The sequence below is a fragment of the Uranotaenia lowii genome, chromosome 2 (genome assembly GCF_029784155.1).
Source record: "Uranotaenia lowii strain MFRU-FL chromosome 2, ASM2978415v1, whole genome shotgun sequence".
Taxonomy (NCBI): domain Eukaryota; kingdom Metazoa; phylum Arthropoda; class Insecta; order Diptera; family Culicidae; genus Uranotaenia; species Uranotaenia lowii.
Window position 1 is genome coordinate 352,484,553 of NC_073692.1, and position 19,775 is coordinate 352,504,327.

At 34.6% G+C, this 19,775-nt stretch overlaps 1 protein-coding gene across 5 annotated transcripts in view; it reads right to left on the reverse strand.

Annotated features, from left to right (window-relative positions):
• The window catches only part of LOC129748550 (G protein-coupled receptor kinase 1), a 538,704-nt gene that overhangs the window by 90,417 nt on the left and 428,512 nt on the right, over positions 1–19,775 (reverse strand). For all 5 annotated transcript variants that reach the window (XM_055743204.1, XM_055743205.1, XM_055743208.1 and 2 more), the window contains 2 exons: positions 16,740–16,841; positions 4,012–4,200 (listed from right to left, as the gene is read on the reverse strand). In XM_055743204.1, coding sequence (XP_055599179.1) covers positions 4,012–4,200; positions 16,740–16,841 — 291 coding nt within the window. The remainder of the gene's footprint in view (positions 1–4,011; positions 4,201–16,739; positions 16,842–19,775) is intronic.

The following is a 19,775-nucleotide window of genomic DNA, read 5'->3' on the forward strand; positions in this document are numbered from 1 at the left end:
CAGCCTTCCCAACCAGACAGCCAAAGCAAAACAAAGTCAAACAAAAGCCTTGAAAATCCACGCTATCTAAGCCAATCGGTCTTTTTTCACCGGAAGGCGAAATAAAAAAAAAAACAATCTAATATATGTTCTGAGCCTACTTGTATGAAGAAATCTACTGAATCAAAGCAATCAGCAGCAGCAGCAGCAGCAGCAGCAGCCTTAAAAATCTGCGCTTCCTTAGCCAATTCCGTCTTCTTCCACCGAAAGGCCAAACCAAATCACTTCCAGCACTTCCAAAGGCATTCTGTCTTTTTTCCTCCAGAAGGCCATGTCAAAACAAACAATCAGCAGCAGCAGCCTTAAAAACCTTCGCTTCCAAAGACAATTCCTATTTTTCCGCCGGAAGGCTGAACAAAAACAAACAATCAACAGCAGCCTTAAAAATCTGCGCTTTTAAAGCTTTTCCGTCTTTTTCCACTGGAGACCAAATCAAGCCAAATCAGCAGCAGCAGCCTTAAAAATCTGCGCTTTCCAAGCCAATTCTGACTTTATCCACTAGATGACCAAATCAAAACAAACAATCAGCAGCAGCCTTAAAAATCTGCGCTTCCTAAGCCAATTCCGTCTTTTTCCACCGGAAGGCGAAATCAAAACAAAAAATCTAATATATGTTGTGAGCCTACTTGGTTGAATAAATCTACAAAGCAATCAGCAGCAGCAGCCTTAAAAATCTGCGCTTCCTAAGCCAATTCCGTCTCTTTCCACCAGAAGGCCAAATCAGGACAATCAGTAGCAGCAGCCTTAAAAACCTTCGCTTCCAAAGCCAATTCCGTTTTTTTCCGCCCGAAGGCCGAACAAAAACAAACAATCAGCAGCAGCCTTAAAAATCTGTGCATTCCAAGCCATTCCGCCTTTTTCCACCGGAAACCAAATCAAGCCAAATCAGCAGCAGCAGCCTTAAAAATCTGCGCTTTTCAAGCCAATTCCGACTTTATCCACCGGAAGACCAAATCAAAAAACACAATCAGCAGCAGCCTTAAAAATCTGCGCTTTCTAAGCCAATTCCGTCTTTTTCCACCGGAAGGCCAAACCAAAACAAACAATCAACAGACGTTGCCTTGAAAATCTGCGCTTCCTAAGCCAATTCCATCCTTTTTCACCGGAAGGCGAAATCAAAACAAAAAAATCTAATATATGTTGTGAGCCTACTAGGTTGAATAAATCTACAAAGCAATCATCAACAGCAGGCTTAAAAATCTGCGCTTCCTTAGCTAATTCCGTCTCTTTTCACCATAAGGTCAAATCAACACACACAATCAGCAGAAGTTTCCTGAAAATCTGCACTTCCTAAACCATTCCGTTCTTTTCCTCCGGAAGGCCAAGTCAAAACAATCAGCAGCAGCAGCCTTTAAAACCTTCGCTTCCAAAGCCAATTCCGTTTTTTCCGCCGGAAGGCTGAACAAAAACAAACAAACAACAGCAGCCTTGAAAATCTGTGCTTTCAAAGCCATTCCGTCTTTTTCCACCGGAAACCAAATCAAGCCAAATCAGCAGCAGCAGCCTTGAAAATCTGCGCCAAATCAGCAGCAGCAGCCTTGAAAATCTGCGCTTCCTGAGCCAATTCCGTCTTTTTCCACCGGAAGGCGAAATCAAAACAAAAAGTCTAATATATGTTGTGAGCCGACTTGGTTGAATACATCTACAAAGCAATCAGCAGCAGCAGCCTTAAAAATCTGCGCATCCTAAGCCAATTCCGTCTCTTTCCACCAAAAGGCCAAATCAATACACACAATCTGCAAAAGTTTCCTGAAAATCTGCACTTCCTAAACCATTCCGTCCTTTTTCACCGGCAGGCTAAATCAAAACAATCAGCAGCAGCAGCCTTCAAAACCTTCGCTTCCAAAGCCAATTCCGTTTTATTTCCGCCGGAAGGCCGAACAAAAACAAAAAATCAGCAGCATCATTAAAAATTTGAGCTTTCAAAGCCATTCCGTCTTTTTCCACCAAAGGCCAAATCAAGAATCAAATCAAAAATCTGCGCTTCCTAAGCCAAACCAAGCAACCAAAAGTTTCATATCTACTTTAACTCGTGCCTCCAAAGTTCGAATTTTGCTGAACAAAAGTTCCAGAGGGAATTGGTAGCGAATTTCCTCGAATGTGAGCATGAAAATTACAAAATGTTCCTCAAATAGCCTTCTATGGACTTTAAGTTCCTAGAAGTTCCACAAATAGCCTCATTTGTGACATGTCAATCGCACCCACACAGTATAAAAGTTACAAATGTGGTCTCAAATAGCCTTCTGTGAACTTCAAGTTCCAAGAAGTTCCTCAAATAGCCTTTTTTGTGACATGTCAATCGCATCATTTAGAATAAAAGTTACAAATTTGGTCTCAAATAGCCTTCTATGGATTCGAAGTTCCAAAAAGTTCTTCAAATAGCCTTTTTGAGACATGTCCGCCATTTCATGAATATGAAATGAGAACGAACATCACAAAAGGGCATATAATAAATAAATCATTTTTTGGAGCTTGGAAATTGTTGAAATTTAAATTTATATTGAAACTTCAACTAAGAACAACTTAAAGCTTACTCGCAAATGATTGTTTTTGAAAAGAGTAAATATTTCGACTTTTTAAAATTTCGTACAACTGTTTTTACTTACCACGAATTTATCACACATTGAAAGTCATTTGAAGCAATTCATTGATGAAATATCAAGATAAACTCAAGGATTTGTATAATTTTATGCTTAACAGTTATAAACATGGAATTCCATTTTCTTTAAGCCGATATTATTTTAGCGGATGATTTATTTATAAGCCGTTTTGTTATGTTTCTTAGTAATAATCAACATGCGTCTTTGCTGCTGGCCGCTGGCTGCCCTTGCGGGTATTCTAGGAAGCTTATAATCACTTCGAATTTTAGCTGCCGGTAAGGCAACATCTAGGCGTGGTGTCGTGACAACGTATTTGGCTATCATCTCGGAGGATCGGGTTCAAATCTGGTACCAGGACTAATTTTTTCCATTAGGTTGTTTGATTGCTTGAGTAAGCGAATCAAATAATAGCAGAACTGGCGTGCGTGCTGGCATGTATCAAAAACAGTTAAAAACAAACCAATTAAGTAAGATCAATCAAGGAAGGTGATGAGAGGAATAAAGATGGATGCCGAGAAACCAGCAGCACCACATGGGCTGGTGGTGTCTAAAGTAAGAGAAGAGAGAAGATTTTTTTGCTTATGAAACGTTTGCTTGTGGGCTGAATAGAAGGCCGTTCAAATCTGTAACGGAACATCAAAGTTTCAATAAGAACTTAAATTTTGGGCTGAATAAAAGGAACTTCAGCACATTGAATATGCTGATTAAGCTGTGTTCGACCTTTTTAACGAGACTTTTGGTTGCTTGGGAATTCTGACTTTATCCACCAGAAGACCAAATCATAACAAACAATCAGTAGCAGCAGCCTTAAAAATCTACTCTATCTAAGCCAACCGCCTTTCTATCGGAGGCAGAATCAGAAACAATTTTGTTCGTAGCAGCAGCCTTAAAAATCTGCGCTCTCTGTTTTTATTCTACCAACCACGCCATTCAGAGACAGACACGTCTGTCAGTTACAAGAATTAAAAAATTATTAAACCCTAACTGGGGCATTCTGGAACACTTTTCCAACTTCAATGGCCTCTAAAAAATGTATGATCACAGATAGTCAAACGGCTTTTACATCGAAATGTTAAGGTTGATATAACATCACATTGACATAGTCAAATAAAATATAGGTTTCGTCAGCAATTTTCAACTGCCCAAAAACATGCGTTTTTCATCTATAGAGAAATGAGTTACTTGCAACAAACTTTGTTTTTAAATAAACGTTAATATTTCTACTGAAAACTTATAGTTTTTTTAAACTAATTTTTGATGCCATAAATTTTCCCGGAATGAATATTTCCACTTTCCATCGTGGAACCTTAGAATTTTCAATTTTAAACAGTGCTACCTACTTTCATTCTTTCACACCTTCAATCTCACTCACCTGAATGTTGAGCTCCAGGTTCTTCCACTGGCAGAAGCGGGTGTACTTGTCACTCTCGAGGAACTTCCGAAACGGCTCGCCCCGCAGATGGTGGAAGATTTCCTCGATGTAGGGCTCGAACAGATTCACCGGGACCTCGTTCTTCATCAGATACTTTTGCACGTGCGCCACCGCCTCTTTCGAGTATTCCTGAGGAGAGAAGAAATAGGAGGGAAAAACAAAACCTTAGCACAACGGTAAGGAAAAATGGCGCGATAATCCAATTAGGAAATTATCGAGTGAACTTTTCCCAACCCCAGCCCCCCAGCAGTACTTCCGGTTTCTGCGTTCCAAACTAACTACCCAAAAAATACAGTCAAAAGAGGTTCCGGCTGGATGGAATTGATGGTTCGGTTTTAATTGAATGGATGAAGTTGAAATTTCGATTTCGGGCTCTGATTGTTCTCGACCTCAGGTGGGTCACTCTACTCTTCGAGGGAAATCAAGTCATGAAGGAGGATTGTCGAGAGAAGCAGTGGGAGGGTTTTTGGGTTTCGGAAGTTCTCTAGTTTCCATTTGATTGACAAAATAACTTTGGCGTTGCCGTTCGTTTCTGCGAATGGCTTATTTGAAGTGGTCCTAATTGGTCGTTCTCGAATGACAGACAGCAGTCTGTGAGTGGGTTGAGAAGGGAAAAACGGACGCAGTGATTGAGTGCGAAACGAAAAAACATGTTCTCTTTACAACCAATTATATCAATCTTTGTATTTAGCTACTAGCTCTGAGTTTTGATTTCGCAATATTTGTTTAATATGTATCAACTACCTCTGGCTGATAAAACTTAGACAAGCAGTTGATGGAAAAGTGGGAATAAGCTTAAAAAGGTACAATTTTAATTTAATCTAAAATTTAGCTTCCAGACGTTGTTTTCGAACTTTTTCGGCACTGAATAGTTGGGAAATTATGGGTATTATCAGAATGTTGAATTCTTGTCAAATTTCTAAACATTATAACTACAAGTACAGTTGAAACAGCTCGAGAAATAAAAAAAAACAGAATTGTTTTAGTTTCCACCTGACACTCTACCTGGAATCAATTAGGGAGCTTTTATGATTGTTACTTCCTAGATATTTTCTTCAAAATTTTAGTGTAAGCTTTATGAAACTTCCTCATGAAAATGCATCTTCGAAGAAAAAAAAACCACATTTATCGCTGAAAAATTCACAGAAGTTTTGTTCTATGATAACTAACAACTTGTGTTCCCTCATCCGCATTAGAGTGTCAATTTGACACTATTGCAAGTTAGAACGCCTGTAACGTTTTTCAGAAGCTACAAAAAACAAAAATTTCTTTGGGTACCCTAAACGAATTCAAAAAGTTCTTTAATATTGCATCTTTACTTTTTTTTTATGGAAGAACCCTGTAAGCCTGGATAAAAAAAACTCCCTTTTCCGACTTAGAGTGTCAATTTGACATTCCAAAAGTAAAATCTATCTAAGTCGTTTGAATTATTATTAATTTCATATAAAACTTATATCAATAGAAACCTTTTAATGTCAGAAAATATGTTTAGAACATTATATATACCTAAAGCTTATAATTTTCTCGTTATTCAGCATGAAAGAGAAAAAATCTGAAAAAACATGCCTCAGGAAAACTGCTGTATATTACACGTCCAAAAAATAGTTGCCTTATGCATATGAAAGCTGAAGTTAATCTCTACATTAGAAGACAATTAATAAATTTTTTAGAAGACAATTAATAAATTTTTTTTAATGAAAGGGTCACAAAAAGTTCAAAAAAGTGGTCTGATAAACCTACTTTTCATTCGATTGCTAGTAAAAATTGTTTGAGCGGTGGTAGAATTTTTGACAAAATATGACTACAAAATTTATTCTTGTTCTAACATTTTGTTGTCTTTACATTGTTGATGCAACAAAAATAATATTTTCTGGAATTTTCAAAGTTGACTACTTTGCAAATTGCTTTTACAAATTGAAATTTCATCTGTTTTTGTGGTCCACTGTCAGGTTGTACCCGGATTATCAGTGCTTTTACTTTGTTTGGACCAATCAAGAGTATATTCATTGGAAAGCACATTTAATCTACATTTTAGTGAGGTGCAACAATGTACGCTGTGAGATTTCACAAGAATGTGAAAATTATATACGTAAAATCATTCCTGAATGTCTAGAACCACAAGTAGGACGCATCCAGTAGAACGTGATTGTTTGCCCTCTGAGGTGGGAGGTGATTTAGGCAGAGAGCAGAGCAAAATGCACGACGAGAGTATTAACACATTGCAGTCCAAAATCTGTAATTTGTAAAAAAAAGCTTTTAAACAATTAATCAGAAAATTTTCGGTTACTCAAAGTCAAACAAATAAAAATTTGAATAGTTTGGTCTAGTAAAAAAAATTAGAATATACAGGTGTGTAGGTGTTATTAGTATTAGACTTTTCCTACTATAATTTGAAATTTTAAATCAACATAGACATGGGAATGTGTAAGGATATTTTTTTCTCGTATGTTGTAAAGTTAGAAAATTTGCAAAAGTTAAAATGCTAATAAACATCATGATAAGGAGTGTAGAACTAAAATTTTTAAATTGTTGATATTTTATGGTCAACATACAACCAAAAAATAAAAACAAATAATAAAAACAAGTAATCGGAATAATCGATTTGAAAATTTCTTATCAACAGTGATATTTTTTTTAAAAAATCTGTTGTCTGTTGATCTGAGATAAAAATTTGCTCAAAATTAGTAAGTTCATGTGTAGATTTTTCTATACTCAGCCAACTCAAGTTTTTGGCCAATTTGGAGTACGCTTATTCTAGTAAAATATTGGATATTTTTTTTCCAAGATTTGAATAACATTACCTGTCAAAAGCAGTCAATAGTTAGGAAATATTAATCGTCCATAAAATATGCAAAGTTCAATTAATCTTGTAACAATGTTTGAGTACCTATTCAATATTGAGAACTTTTCAACTTAACTGTCGAAAACCTTATAAAACAAATTTAATAATTTTTCAAATTTCAAAGAATATTTAATCATAAGGCGTTTGTTTGTAGCTGCGGAAATAAAACCGGATTGCAAGAACATTCTGGAGAAAATATCTACTTGTTGTAATCGGATTGAGAAGAGTGCTGTAAATCAAGGTGTGGCCTTGGAGATTTCGAGAAACGGAATCAGATTCCTGGCATTCATGGTTCGCAAACAACAGATGAAAATATCTTTTGATTTCGGGTATTTCAAATCTATGCATCGATTTTTTGATAGCACAATTTGTTTTTGGTACATATATAATTAAATATTTATTGCCCCTTCCGGGTAGCTTTAACTTCGCATAACTTCAGCGCAAAAGCTGATACGGCACAATGATAAAGTTTGCTTAGTTAAGAATTGGAACAAGAACAATTGCCTGTATTTCAGTTATTGATTATTGGATTCCAGCATTTTCTGCATACTTTTGAGAAAAAATACAGATAAAATTATTTTTCACGGTTTCGAAGGAGTTCTCGAGTTTTTGATGGAACACGGCTTCTTCGTCCATCGTTTTAGCAATCTTGTTCTACCAGGTCTTCCTCTGATTGATGTCTTTGACAACCTTTCCCTTTGCCTTGAGTCTCCTCTTCATGATTGCCCAGTATTTCCAAATAAGGCGCAACTGGGGCATTTGGGAGGGTTGAGGTTGTTCGGAACAAACTTGACCCCTTTCTCTGCATACCTTTCTTGAACGTATTTGATGTAATGACAGCTTGCCAAATCTGGTCAAAACATCACGAGATGGTCGTGGGATCGAATGAACACCGAAATTCATTTTTAGGAGACACTCTTTTTGTTATAATTCCGACGCCATTGTCTTATTTGTAACGAAAACTTTCGTTTTTTTGCCTTAGCTGCAAATGCCCTGCCAAATAATAAATTTTCGGGCAAAAACAAATTTTAATTTGGCTGGAGCATCCCTTCGAGCCATTACAACGTAAATTTTTTGACTTGGTATTGGACCGAAGTCGGCCCTGACATAGGTTTCATCGTCCATCAGAAGACACCCGTCGAACTTGGTCAGCACCTGGTCGTATAGCTTCCGAGCTCGGATTTGGGCCACACCATTCAGTTTTATGGTTGGTTCTTTCTGTTGCTAACTCGATACGACTTAATTCCTTCCCGGAGTCGCATTCTCCTTACGGTACTTTGGGTAGCACCGAATTTTCTGGCCAAATCACGGTCCGACAGATTGGAATTTCAGTTCCACTCCGACGGTTGGCTTGGGGCTTCCGAATTGTCGTCATTATTTGCTTATACCGTTTTCTATAGGAAACTATAATAGTGCTGGAGAATTGAATACATTTTTTTTCGATCCAAACACAGTCAAAAGTGTCTCTCAATCATATCCTTTATCCCAAACCTCTAAAAAAAATTATTTTGCTGGGATGCAGAGGTAACGTCGGTTCTAAAGCATAATATTGAACTTTAATTCTTCCTACCGTTTCCAATCTATCTTTTGACTTCTACGACGTGGCCGGCTCCGTTATTGATGTATGTATAAAGAGAGTTGTTCATTGAGAATGTGCTGTCAATCCCAGGCACCATTCTTTTTGGTCTCTGGACGAAATTGATGGCCTAGGTCGCCGCCGACCGTGGCCTAGAGAATAGCGTTTGAGTCTTCTAAACCAGAGGTCATGAGATCGAGTCTCGAACACGGCATACAAATACTCTTTCTATGGGCTGTAGGTGTGCATAAGTAAGATACTAGCCATTATATCCTTGAAAGATGTACACGTTTGTCTTAAGTAGAGTTTAGATCTCTTCAATGAAACATGAAGTTTCACTGAGATCCTATATGCTTGTGTTCGTTTTAGGACAATCACGGAGTAGCTACCATTAGCGATGTGAAAATATTTCTACATAGCCACGCCTGCGATCATGGAGTTCGAATTGCATTTATTTTAATAAAGATCATAAGAAAAAAATATCAAAAAGTTTACGAAGCTTATAAAGAACTATTGATTTTGATTTAATGTTGCACTTCGAGGTCAATGATTTAAGTTGGATGTGAGTAGTCGAACAAGCTAAGCTAAGCTAAACTTATTTCAAAGAATATGTATACTCATTACTCATTAGATAAGCGATTGTTGGTCATAGGAATGGAAATGGCATATTCAAGACTTAGAAATTTTCTACAGAGCATCCAGAGACATTTTTATTTCATTACCTTTAACCTTGCATAAGTTGAAACAACAGAAGTCAAGCCGATCAGAAAAAAAATAATTAAAAATGAGGCCAAAATGTATATTAAAACATGAATAAGTCAAAATCGTCAACAAGTTGTTTTTTGGGTTTTCATGTTTGGTGTAGCCTTTTATTCGGGAAATTCCGTTCTCCATTCCATTAGATATTAGTTTATTTTAAGACTATGCATAAGATATCTACAACCCTTAGTTTTGGTGATGTGGTTTATCCATTTAAAAAAATCGGTGATTAGCTAGACATTAGAAAACGTTTCGAAGGAACTTAACTCATTTTTTTACCAACGGTTTTAAAACCCGTGAAACTCGATAAGTTCCAAATATTTACGAATAATTTACTTGACTGACTCATTATTTAGTATTCTTTCAATATTTCCAAATTGATCTGTTCAAGGGTAAAAGCAAATAGAAAACTTTGTAACTTTATTTTTAATTATAACAAACAATATTAAAACAAAAAAAAATGTTTTTGATTTGTGATTTTTTTTACTTAAAAAACAAATTAGTATGCAGAGTTCCCAAATATATTTGCGAACGTTTTAAGAAAGTAAGTGACAAAAGTAAGGAAACAAAAAAACAAATTCACCATTGTTTTGCTCTTGTGCCTTAGAAAATGGATGTTTTGGGAAATAAACCATATTGACAGATTTTGTTTAAGTTCTTTAAGACTACCATGACGTAATTTTTGAAAATAAATAATTGACAAACAATTTAGACCCATTTTATTTCTTATCATCAGAATTTAAAGGGACAAAAGTAAGAAACTGTATAAGGATAAAAAGATAAATTTATCAAAATTCAAAAGTAATACAGTATTATCTGTACTTTATGTACTTAAACAACAACTATCAAATTGAGCATCGAGTATTGATATTCGAGAGTTGCTATTCTCGAATACATGTGTATTAATTAAATTTTCTGAATAATGTAAATATAGAGTAAGGTTGCCAGATTGCCCGGTTTTATCCGGGTTTGCCCGAATATTTGATACAAAATTTGGGAACAGTCCAGCCCGGCACGGTTGCCCGGATTTTATTGAAAAATGTCCGAATTGGAGTGGGTTTATTAATTTTTTTTTTGGAAAATTGAGGAAAAACAAAATTGTGATGTTAATTTTTTTACTTATGCCTCCAAAACGAAATATTTTGAGCAAGTTTAAAAAAAACCATGAAAAGACAAAAGTACGATTTAAAATCTGTCGATGAGTTTTGATCAGTCTTGAAAATTTCGTAGATTATTTAGCTGACATCGCTAGATATTGAGATCGCCAGATATTTTTCACAGTTCATGATAAATAAACAAGGGGTGCGGTGCGTTCACGAAATCCACTTTCTTCAACGTACAAGAATTTTTTTTTTCAATTCCTTTCACACTCATTCGTTAATGGCCCTCACTGAAAATGAACACTTGATTTTATCATTGTCATAGTGATCCAAGTGAAAGTGAAACAAGAAAAAAATCATTCTTTGAAAACTCCCTTATCTGAAATTTTCTCACAACTCAAACTACGAGATCAAACAAAATTAGGTATAGTGTTTGGATTTTAAATCCCGTAAGGCAGTTTCAAAGGACAACCCAAACATTTTGACAGTTGCATCAGGTAGCAGCAACAATTACGATGCCATTTATTGTGCTTAAATATAACTTGTCTCAGTATCAGAACAAGAAACAGTCAGCAGGTTAATTTTTTTTTTCAAAGATATTTGTAAACGAACCTTTTTTTATTCCGTAGATCTATTCCTCTGATTATGGTAGGATGTAACGAGTTTTGATAGTACTACAAAGCGAAAATTGCTCAAAACCGGAAGGAGTCGCCCACCAAAACGTTATCAGAGCTTTACCGCAAGGTTACGTCAGCTTTACACACAATATCCCTGGCTTCACGTAATTTCGACGTAAGTATGCTGCTACCTTGTACTAGAAATAATCTTTTCATTTTTTCGAAGGTTATTACAGAATTATTAAACAACTTGCACCATCGATTATGTTTTAAGCGATTTTACCTGAAGCAGATGATGGTAAGTTCAAATTGATGCTTGGGAAAAAAAATCGCAATACGACTAGGAATAGTTTTCTTTTCTTCTTAACCAAGTTTTGACTAAGCAAAGGAGCTTATACAAAACATGTAGTTAAAATACATAATGTAAAAATAATTTCAATGTTAATATTTCCCTCGATTTTCCAATAAATGATAATAAGTGAACTGCACAAGTTTTTCCATTTATGTTTTTGAATTTCTGGTTATATGCTGTGAAAATTTATTAAGCTTATCGGACCCCCCTCTCTTTCAATTCGAAACTGAAAGTGAGAAGTCGGAAAATATCAATTTAATTTTTTATTTATTTTTTTCTTACACAAACATTAAACAGACGGATAAAAATGTTTCGGCCGATCTGCTACCTGGATATCTTGAGCTTGCGCAATGAATTTGAGCTTGAGGTTCGAATTCGGATTTGAACTTTCAAATTGCTCTTAAGATTGGAACCAAGGTTGCCGAAAAAAATTCTGTGTTTTTGACAAAAAAAATTCTCGAATTCTGTGATTTGAACCTAACATTCTGTGACGGTTTTCTGTGACACTTTTTTATGAAGTTCATAGGGAAATCATGTCAAACATCAACAAAGTGGAAATTCATTACAGTTTTAACTGGAAAATTTCAATTTACATTACTTTGTTTTCATATTTTCATAAATTATAGTCAGAAATAAAAAGTCGAAAATGACAAAAAAAATTATAATTTTGGAAATCTGTATGTTTTTATTATCGACTTTTTTCGGCGAATAAATAACTACAAAATTACTTGCCAGTTGGTCCGGACGTTTCGAGCTACTTTTGGCTTTTCACTCCTCTTCAGCGGACCTTAAATTAAATTTATTTTTCTATAATATACATTGTTATAATACTATTTTAAACTTACTTAATCTAGCGATCGTCTAAAAACATACAACTTATCGCGGCGATTAGCTAATTCAACAATTTTGGAAATCTGTACAAAATTTAGAAATTCTGTGAATTCTTTGAAAATTTTAAAAATTCTGTGATCTGTGACACAGATTCTGTGACGAAATTTTGCTCAAAATTCTGTGATAATACAGATTTTTCTGTGATTTCGGCAACCTTGATTGGAACAGCTTCAGACATGATGCTCGTTCTTTAGACTTGTGCTTGTTATCATTTCATTTCCTTCCTCTGAGGAACGATCAAATCTCATCATAATGTTGCTGGATTCCGATTCAGCAGGTGATTGATTGCAGTTGTTGTTGTTGGACCTTGTACCCCCCTATGTTGTGTCCGATGAATAACGCTGAACCTGGCAGACGGAGGCCCAAGTAGCAGAGTTCCACTGCCAAACCAAATTGCTGCCTAAAACGGCCGGTGTCGTAAATGTCATATCTGGTGGTAACTGAAGGTTTAGGATTCCCCAGCTGTAGTCCTCAAGGGTTAGGGGAATCGCTGCTGGTTTTATGTGCTTTGAGTTGAGGCCTTCGTTAATAACTTTGAAAGTGTCTGACACAGTGAGGCACGTTCCTGGAACAGACGGTATCTCTCAGAGAAAGTCTTCTCGTGGCAGCGAAAGACTCACCGAGTTGGGTTGAAAGAATTTTGTAAATGACTTGGCAACCTGTCTTAAGTCATCAAAGCTTCTGTATGCTGATGACCTGAAATTCTACAGAGTAATCGATTCAATTGTAGATTGCGCAGCGCTTCAAGAGGATATAGAAAGGTTATTGCTCTGGTGTGAAACAAATGGAATGAAAGTGAATGCTGAAAAGTGTAAATGCATAAGCTTTTTCAGAACCAGAGCTTCAGTTACCTTCGACTACTCGATAAAAGATCTTGGAGTAACATTCGATCAAAAGCTCTCTTTCGCTCAGCATATGGCAACAACAACAGCAAAGGCTTTCGCTTTGTTCGGATTCCTTCGCCGAAATACTTCGAGTTTCAAAGACCCTTATGCTCTAAAGACTGTGTTCTGCTCGCTCGTACGCAGTGTCTTGGAATACGCCGCACCAGTTTGGACACCGTATCATGCCGTTCACATAGAAAGAATTGAGAGGGTCCAGAAAAGATTTCTCCGTTTCGCATTGCGTCATCTGCCTTGGCGAGATCCCGTTCGATTGCCACCGTACTCCGATAGATGTGGTCTATTATCATTGACTTCGCTGAGTCAAAGGAGAATTTATCTACATCGAGTGTTCGTCTATGATATTATTATGATATTGTCCGCAACTGCTTTGCTCTTTGAACCTACACGCTCCAGCTCGACAACTTCGTTACCAGACTCTTTTTTGGCTACCAAGAAGCAGAACAGTATTCGGCCATAATCATCCACTACAACGATGCTGCCAAGTGTTTAATGATGTATCTTATTTGTTTGACTTCAATGTATCCAAAGAAAAATTTAAATGTTTGATTCGTGATGTAACCTAATTTTAAGTCAACTTTATAACCTAACTTAAGATCACGTTAATACTTATGGTCTGTATGACAACCCAGTCAAAGGCATCAATAAAAAAATAAATAAATTAGGGATCGTCTATCCGATTTCAGGGCCACTTTGTCCACTCGTGCACACGCGGTTTATGAATTTCGGTAACTTTAATTTAAGCCTAAAGATAGTCCGATCACGCGTTTTCAGGCACCGTTTGATTTAAATTGCTTTAAGCCATTTTTTGGGCATCAACGTTGAATTTTCGAACATTTCAAATTAAAAATATCACTGATAACTTGAATGAACTGAGAAAGACACAGATAAACTTTCAAAAAAGGAATTAAACTCTGACAGTGATATTTGAACTCTGTCGGTGCACGTTCATTGGTAATGATATTGGCAAAGAAAATACCAAAATAAACAAGATAATGAACCGTCGTTCAAATCAAAGTAGATACATTGAGCAAAGTATGACAGTAATTTTCAGTAGGATATTTTGAATGGGAAAATTTTTGTTTTCATTGTCAATTTGTCCTTTCGATTTTTTTCAACACTGGTTTTGATGAAAAAATCCTTGATTATTGTTGAGCAATTCTGGGTTTCGAAAAAATTTGCTCGTATATTGCCCGGATTTATGGTCGTCAATTTTGAAATCAAATGCCGGATTTAACCAGGTTTTTATATAAAATTGCCCTGATTTTTCCGGCTCGGATAAGTGCTGAAAAAATCTGACAACTTTAAGATAGAGTACACTCTCAGATCTCCTTAACTGCTATTTTGCTGTTAACTATTGTTCTTGAAATTTTTTGATTTCAGAGGATTCTTAGCTTGCCTCTAAAAATGCTTCATTGAGTTGAAATTTGGCGATTTAAAGGTATTATACATTATTTACTCTCGTACACATTTAGCGGTTTACTTGGCTTCAACACCATATTGCAAGAAATGGCAAACCATATTCTTTCACGAAAAGTTGCAGGTCATGTTATAAAATGGTTGAACAATACATTTGGAAAATCGTGGACAAGATATATCAGACATTTTTTTAAATATGATTTTTCACTTTTTGAAAATCAGGTTTGAAGGATTTGGTATCACGGAAAAAAGTTCACTAAATCATTAAATGGAATGAAGAATCAAATCATTTTAACAGATTTTCAAATCGACGAAAACGAACAAAAGAAATATATTTTTTGTTAAAGATAAAATCTAGAGTTCTTTTTGATTAGGTCGTATTAACCAATATAAACGGAATTAAGTTGTTTGCTGCAAAACACTCAAACATAGATGGGAGAATGAGGATACTTGATCCCTGGGGATTCTTGATTCCTTCGCTATATCTCGAAACTGTCTCGAATGTCTTACAAAGATCAAATGTTCTAGAAAAATGTGCCAAAATGAGCAAAATAACAATGCTTGCAGTTTAAAAAAATTTAACAAAATAATTGATTGAGTAATTTAACTTTGTTTGAAAAATTTCAAAAAATGTAACTTGAAGATCTTTTTTCATCACTTTAAAATGTTCCTCACACGGAAAATTATTAAAAATTTTTTTTTGTTCCTATGTATCAATCGTTCGAGCGTAACATGAACTTCATAATGCCATATTTTCAAAGCAATGGAAAACTCTCAACTTTTTTCAGAAAAAGTTTTTTTAAATGTTGATTATGATTATGATTGCTGATTACGAGATTACTAATAATTATTCAAAAACTAATATTTATCAAACAATTGTCTGAAGAAAAGTGCTAAAATAATTATTTTTTTTCTAAATTATAAAGTAGAGCGCCTTCAAGTATGCAATCTTATTAAGGTTGAGACAAAGTTATAGAATTTTCTTCTTCTGTCAGCTATAAATTGTGAAATGAGAACAAACATGACCAAAATAGACAACTAACATTCTATCTTGAGATTTTGTTTGATTTTTATGCAAGGATTAGGGCTTCCTGAATAAAAGATCAAGTCTCCTTCAATAGGGGATCAAGTCTCCCCTAACTTCAAGAAAATCGCAATTTTTTACTCCCACGAAAATACTTCTAGTTCATCAACGGGTTCAAGTATCGTTCTAATTTTTGGAGCATAGAAACTTGAAGTTATAAGCTGTCAGAAAATGTAAAAGACAGCGAGTTGCTAAATTTTTCCAAACAGATATTGTGAAAATAAGAAAAGGGGATCAAGTATCCCCATTCTCCCCTACATATTCTATGTTTGCTAAAAAGTTTGTTTAGTTTCATCATTATATAACTTTTACACAATGATTTGAATTTAAGACGTATGATAAATGAATGACGAATGAATAAAAAAAATGTCAAAAAAACAAATTCGGATAGTTCATTTTTTAACTTTAATTCGAAGACGAAAGTCTAGCTTCTGAGCCAAAATTTCAGCTTGTAAATTGGAGATTATCTGAAGTCTCTAAAACGTTGGAATATCCTTTTTGAAGTCATAAATATCTTGTTAACTATAGTAGTAAATATTTGAAAGTTTTTATTTTATACTCTTGAATATATTTGTCCTAGGAATTCAAACATGTTTCAACTATTTTTTTAAATTTTTGAGTCTTAACAATCTTGCTAGGAAATGTTATCCACCTTATTTCAAAATTTCAAGAATTTTAGTGTAGAACTCGAAGTGTAAAATCTGGTTTTAACACTTATTTGTTTTTATTTTCATCATGATTAAATGTTTTTCACTACAAGCTTATTTTTATTTCAAATCTGCTTCTTCACGAATCACGGATTCAATTTAAAAAAGATTTATTTCATTTTTTTTATTTAGCTGGACTTATCTTTATAGTTACTGAACTAATAATTCGAATTCTAAATTTAAACTTTGTATCTTAATTAGGAGTCTCAATTTGGAAACGAACGCTCAATTTTGATCTCAATTTGATGTTTGATTTCTTAAGTGAAGATTTGCAGCCATCCGTTATTTTCACTAAAGGAAATTTTTAAAATTATCACTTTGCCTTCCAAATGTGAGTAATATATAGGTTCACGAATTGAGGTGTTATGTGAAGAGATTTAGAATAAATATCATAAAAAACACTGTTTAAAAGTACTTACGTGTGTGTGGGATAGCATTTCTTTCATTATAAAATTGTCGTAGATATCCCTGGCCTGTTTCCTTCGCTCGTCGTGGCATTCTGTCTTTTCGTAGGCTTTGATCTGCAAAAAAATGAGAGAAAAAGGAAAAAAAATGTCAATAAATGATTGTACTTAACAACAATAAAACTTTGGTTTGTCAACGATAATGGCTTGTTGTAAGATATCGATCTACAGCATCTATCGAATTTTATTTTTATTTAAATCACCTCGAGGAACTTTCCGTTGAAAGCACAGTTGAGCCCGTATTACAGTTTCGATGGCAAACGGTTGCGAGTCAAGTAAATGTTGCACCAGAGGGCAGCATTTACCCTCTCTTTAAGTGGTCATTAAATTTTACGAATGTCACCAGAAAAGTAGTAGCACACATAAGAACGAGTATTAAAGTAGCAAGTGCAGGAAAAAATAGATGAGTTCGTCAAATGCCTTCGACTGTGAGAATGTGTAAGTGCTAGAGGAAGAAAGCTCATCAAAAAAAAAAAAAAAAAAAAAAACAGAACTCACAAGCCATTAATTTTAAGCTCAAATCTTATCCCGAGGCCTGACCCAATTAAAAATCCCAAAAGAGAACAGAACAGGAGAAGATAACACGCGAAGCTAGATGTAGGTTGTTAGAAGCCGGGAAAAAATATAATTGACAGAGAATCCCGTCCGGGAGTTTGGGAAAGTTTTTGCTCGTCCGAAATCATCATCATCCCGAAGTGGAGCGATAAAAAGTGTCGACAAAAGAATCGGATTGATCGAGGTTTGAGATTGGTTAGTGCCTTTTTTTTTGCTCGTTTAACAGAATTGGACGATATTCACTGTGGATGAAAATTTTGTTATCTAGAGGCAGTGGATGAAATTGAATACAATAGATTTAAATATATTCTAAAATCTTTTTGATTGAATGCATAACTTCAACTTTGAGTGTTGGATCCACCAAAATCGATGTCCCAGATTCGGCTGGGAACGACCTAAAGATAAATCTGCCGACCATTAATTTGCCAACCATTCTCATCGCCATCAGACGATCCAGGGACAATTCTCGGTGCTGCTGATTGTTTTATGGCGACACGTTTCTTTGATTACTCTCCTGGCTTCTGGTTTCTGGCACGAATTCTGCTGCTGCCACGATTATTATTTTTACCGAGACACCGAGAGCGGAATAGTAATAATAATAAAATAGATTTGGAGCAGGGGGAAAATCGGAAGACAACACTGGATATTATTATGATGTCGCTGCTGATGATGATTATGTTTCTGGGGAGGAATACAAAAAGTGGCAACTCTTCTCTGAATCAAACGAAAGAAAAGCGGAAGGAAAGTAACAAAAAACTGTAACGATTCCATTGAAACAATCGTAGAAAAACGTTCGTGTTCAATGTGTTTCGTGAGAAGAAAATGTGGGAAAATTTGTAATCTCTGGGATGGAAAAGAAAGAAAAAAAAACGCACGCTTACCCTCCGACAACGTTGAGTTGAGTTGTTTTTGTATGATTTTCCTGGATTCTTTCACTTTTTTTGGGTTACCCCCAAAACGGTTATGAAACGAGATTCATTTGCAGATTTGTTTTGGGTTTGCTCAGTTTTTGTTTTTTTCTTATCGCCGTTCAAGATTGGCTAACAAGATGGACGAATTTTGATGGATTCCTCTGATAAATCTGTTTTTTTTCTTCAGAATAACAAGCAAAAACTTTCAAACATTTTCTTTTTCAAAGGTGACCTCTTTTTCGTGAAAAAGATTGCCATTCTGATTGAGAAAAGGAAACTATATGTACAGTTGATCAGATGAACAATTCTGTTTTTGTAAGAATTTAATTTTTTTTCAAATAAAAATCAGTTTTCGGACTCTAAGGACACTTAACAATGAATTTTGATGATTCAAGATTCAGCTATCCATAAATTTCTTACATTTCTAATGATTTTTCATTTTTATTTAAACATTTATTAAGAAATTCGAAAAAAAAAATGAACATAGAATCTGTTTCAAATTCATTATCAGATTAAAATATAAAAATGAATATATTTTATCTTTTTTTCTTGATATTTTGACAATGTATTAATTACGAAATCTCATACTAATTAAACATATGAGAATTTTTTTTGTGTTTTTAACTCAATCTTGGAACTGAATTTTAAACAACATAGATGATTACTAATTCAAGAATCAAATTGCGTTTTTTTCATATTGCGTTTAAATTTTTTTTTTCAACTTAAAAAAACTGTACTTATTTTATTTCAGAGTCTGCAATTTTAAAAGAATTTTTTTTTAAATATCCTAATTAACAACTTTCGATTTTGAATCATATATTTTCGATAGATTTTCAGTTTAAAATTCAAAGTTCCAAAATAACGTACTTCTTATTTCCAATTCCTTTTTTAATTCCGAATTTGTACTCCATCTTCAAGAATTCACAGTTCCTTAATTCATATTCCAAATTCTTAATTTCCATTAATCCCCAAGTTCTATAAATCCAATTATTCGTTTCAAATTTCGGAAAATAAATTTCACATTAAGCATTCCAGATTTTCAATTCCAAATTCCAAATTCCACAGAAAAAATCCTTGTTGAAAAATTCCAGATTCCATATTCCAATAACAAAATTCTCGGTTCTCAACCAGTGATGTCAGCCTTCCAGATTTTGTGTGGATTTGGTTTTGGTGACTGACTTTTATCCATGGTTTTTTGCCCAACAATGCACGAATAAAAAAAATAAGTTTGTTACTATATGATCATTTTTTTAAAAGTATTTTTACACTATTAGTTTTCCTATTTCATCGTAACTTTAGAAAATTGGTAATAACTAAAAGGTGAGCTAAATTTTTATAATGAAACATTCAGTGAAAAAATTTGGAATTCGCTTTCATCGATGGTTAAAATCTTTGAATTTGTTTATAAATTTTGTAGATCAAACTTATTGGATTTGAGCATAAAATATGTTTTTAGAGAGCCTTAAATTCCTTTTAAAAAAACTTATTCTGTACTCAAATCAAACAAGCCTAATCTTCCAAACTC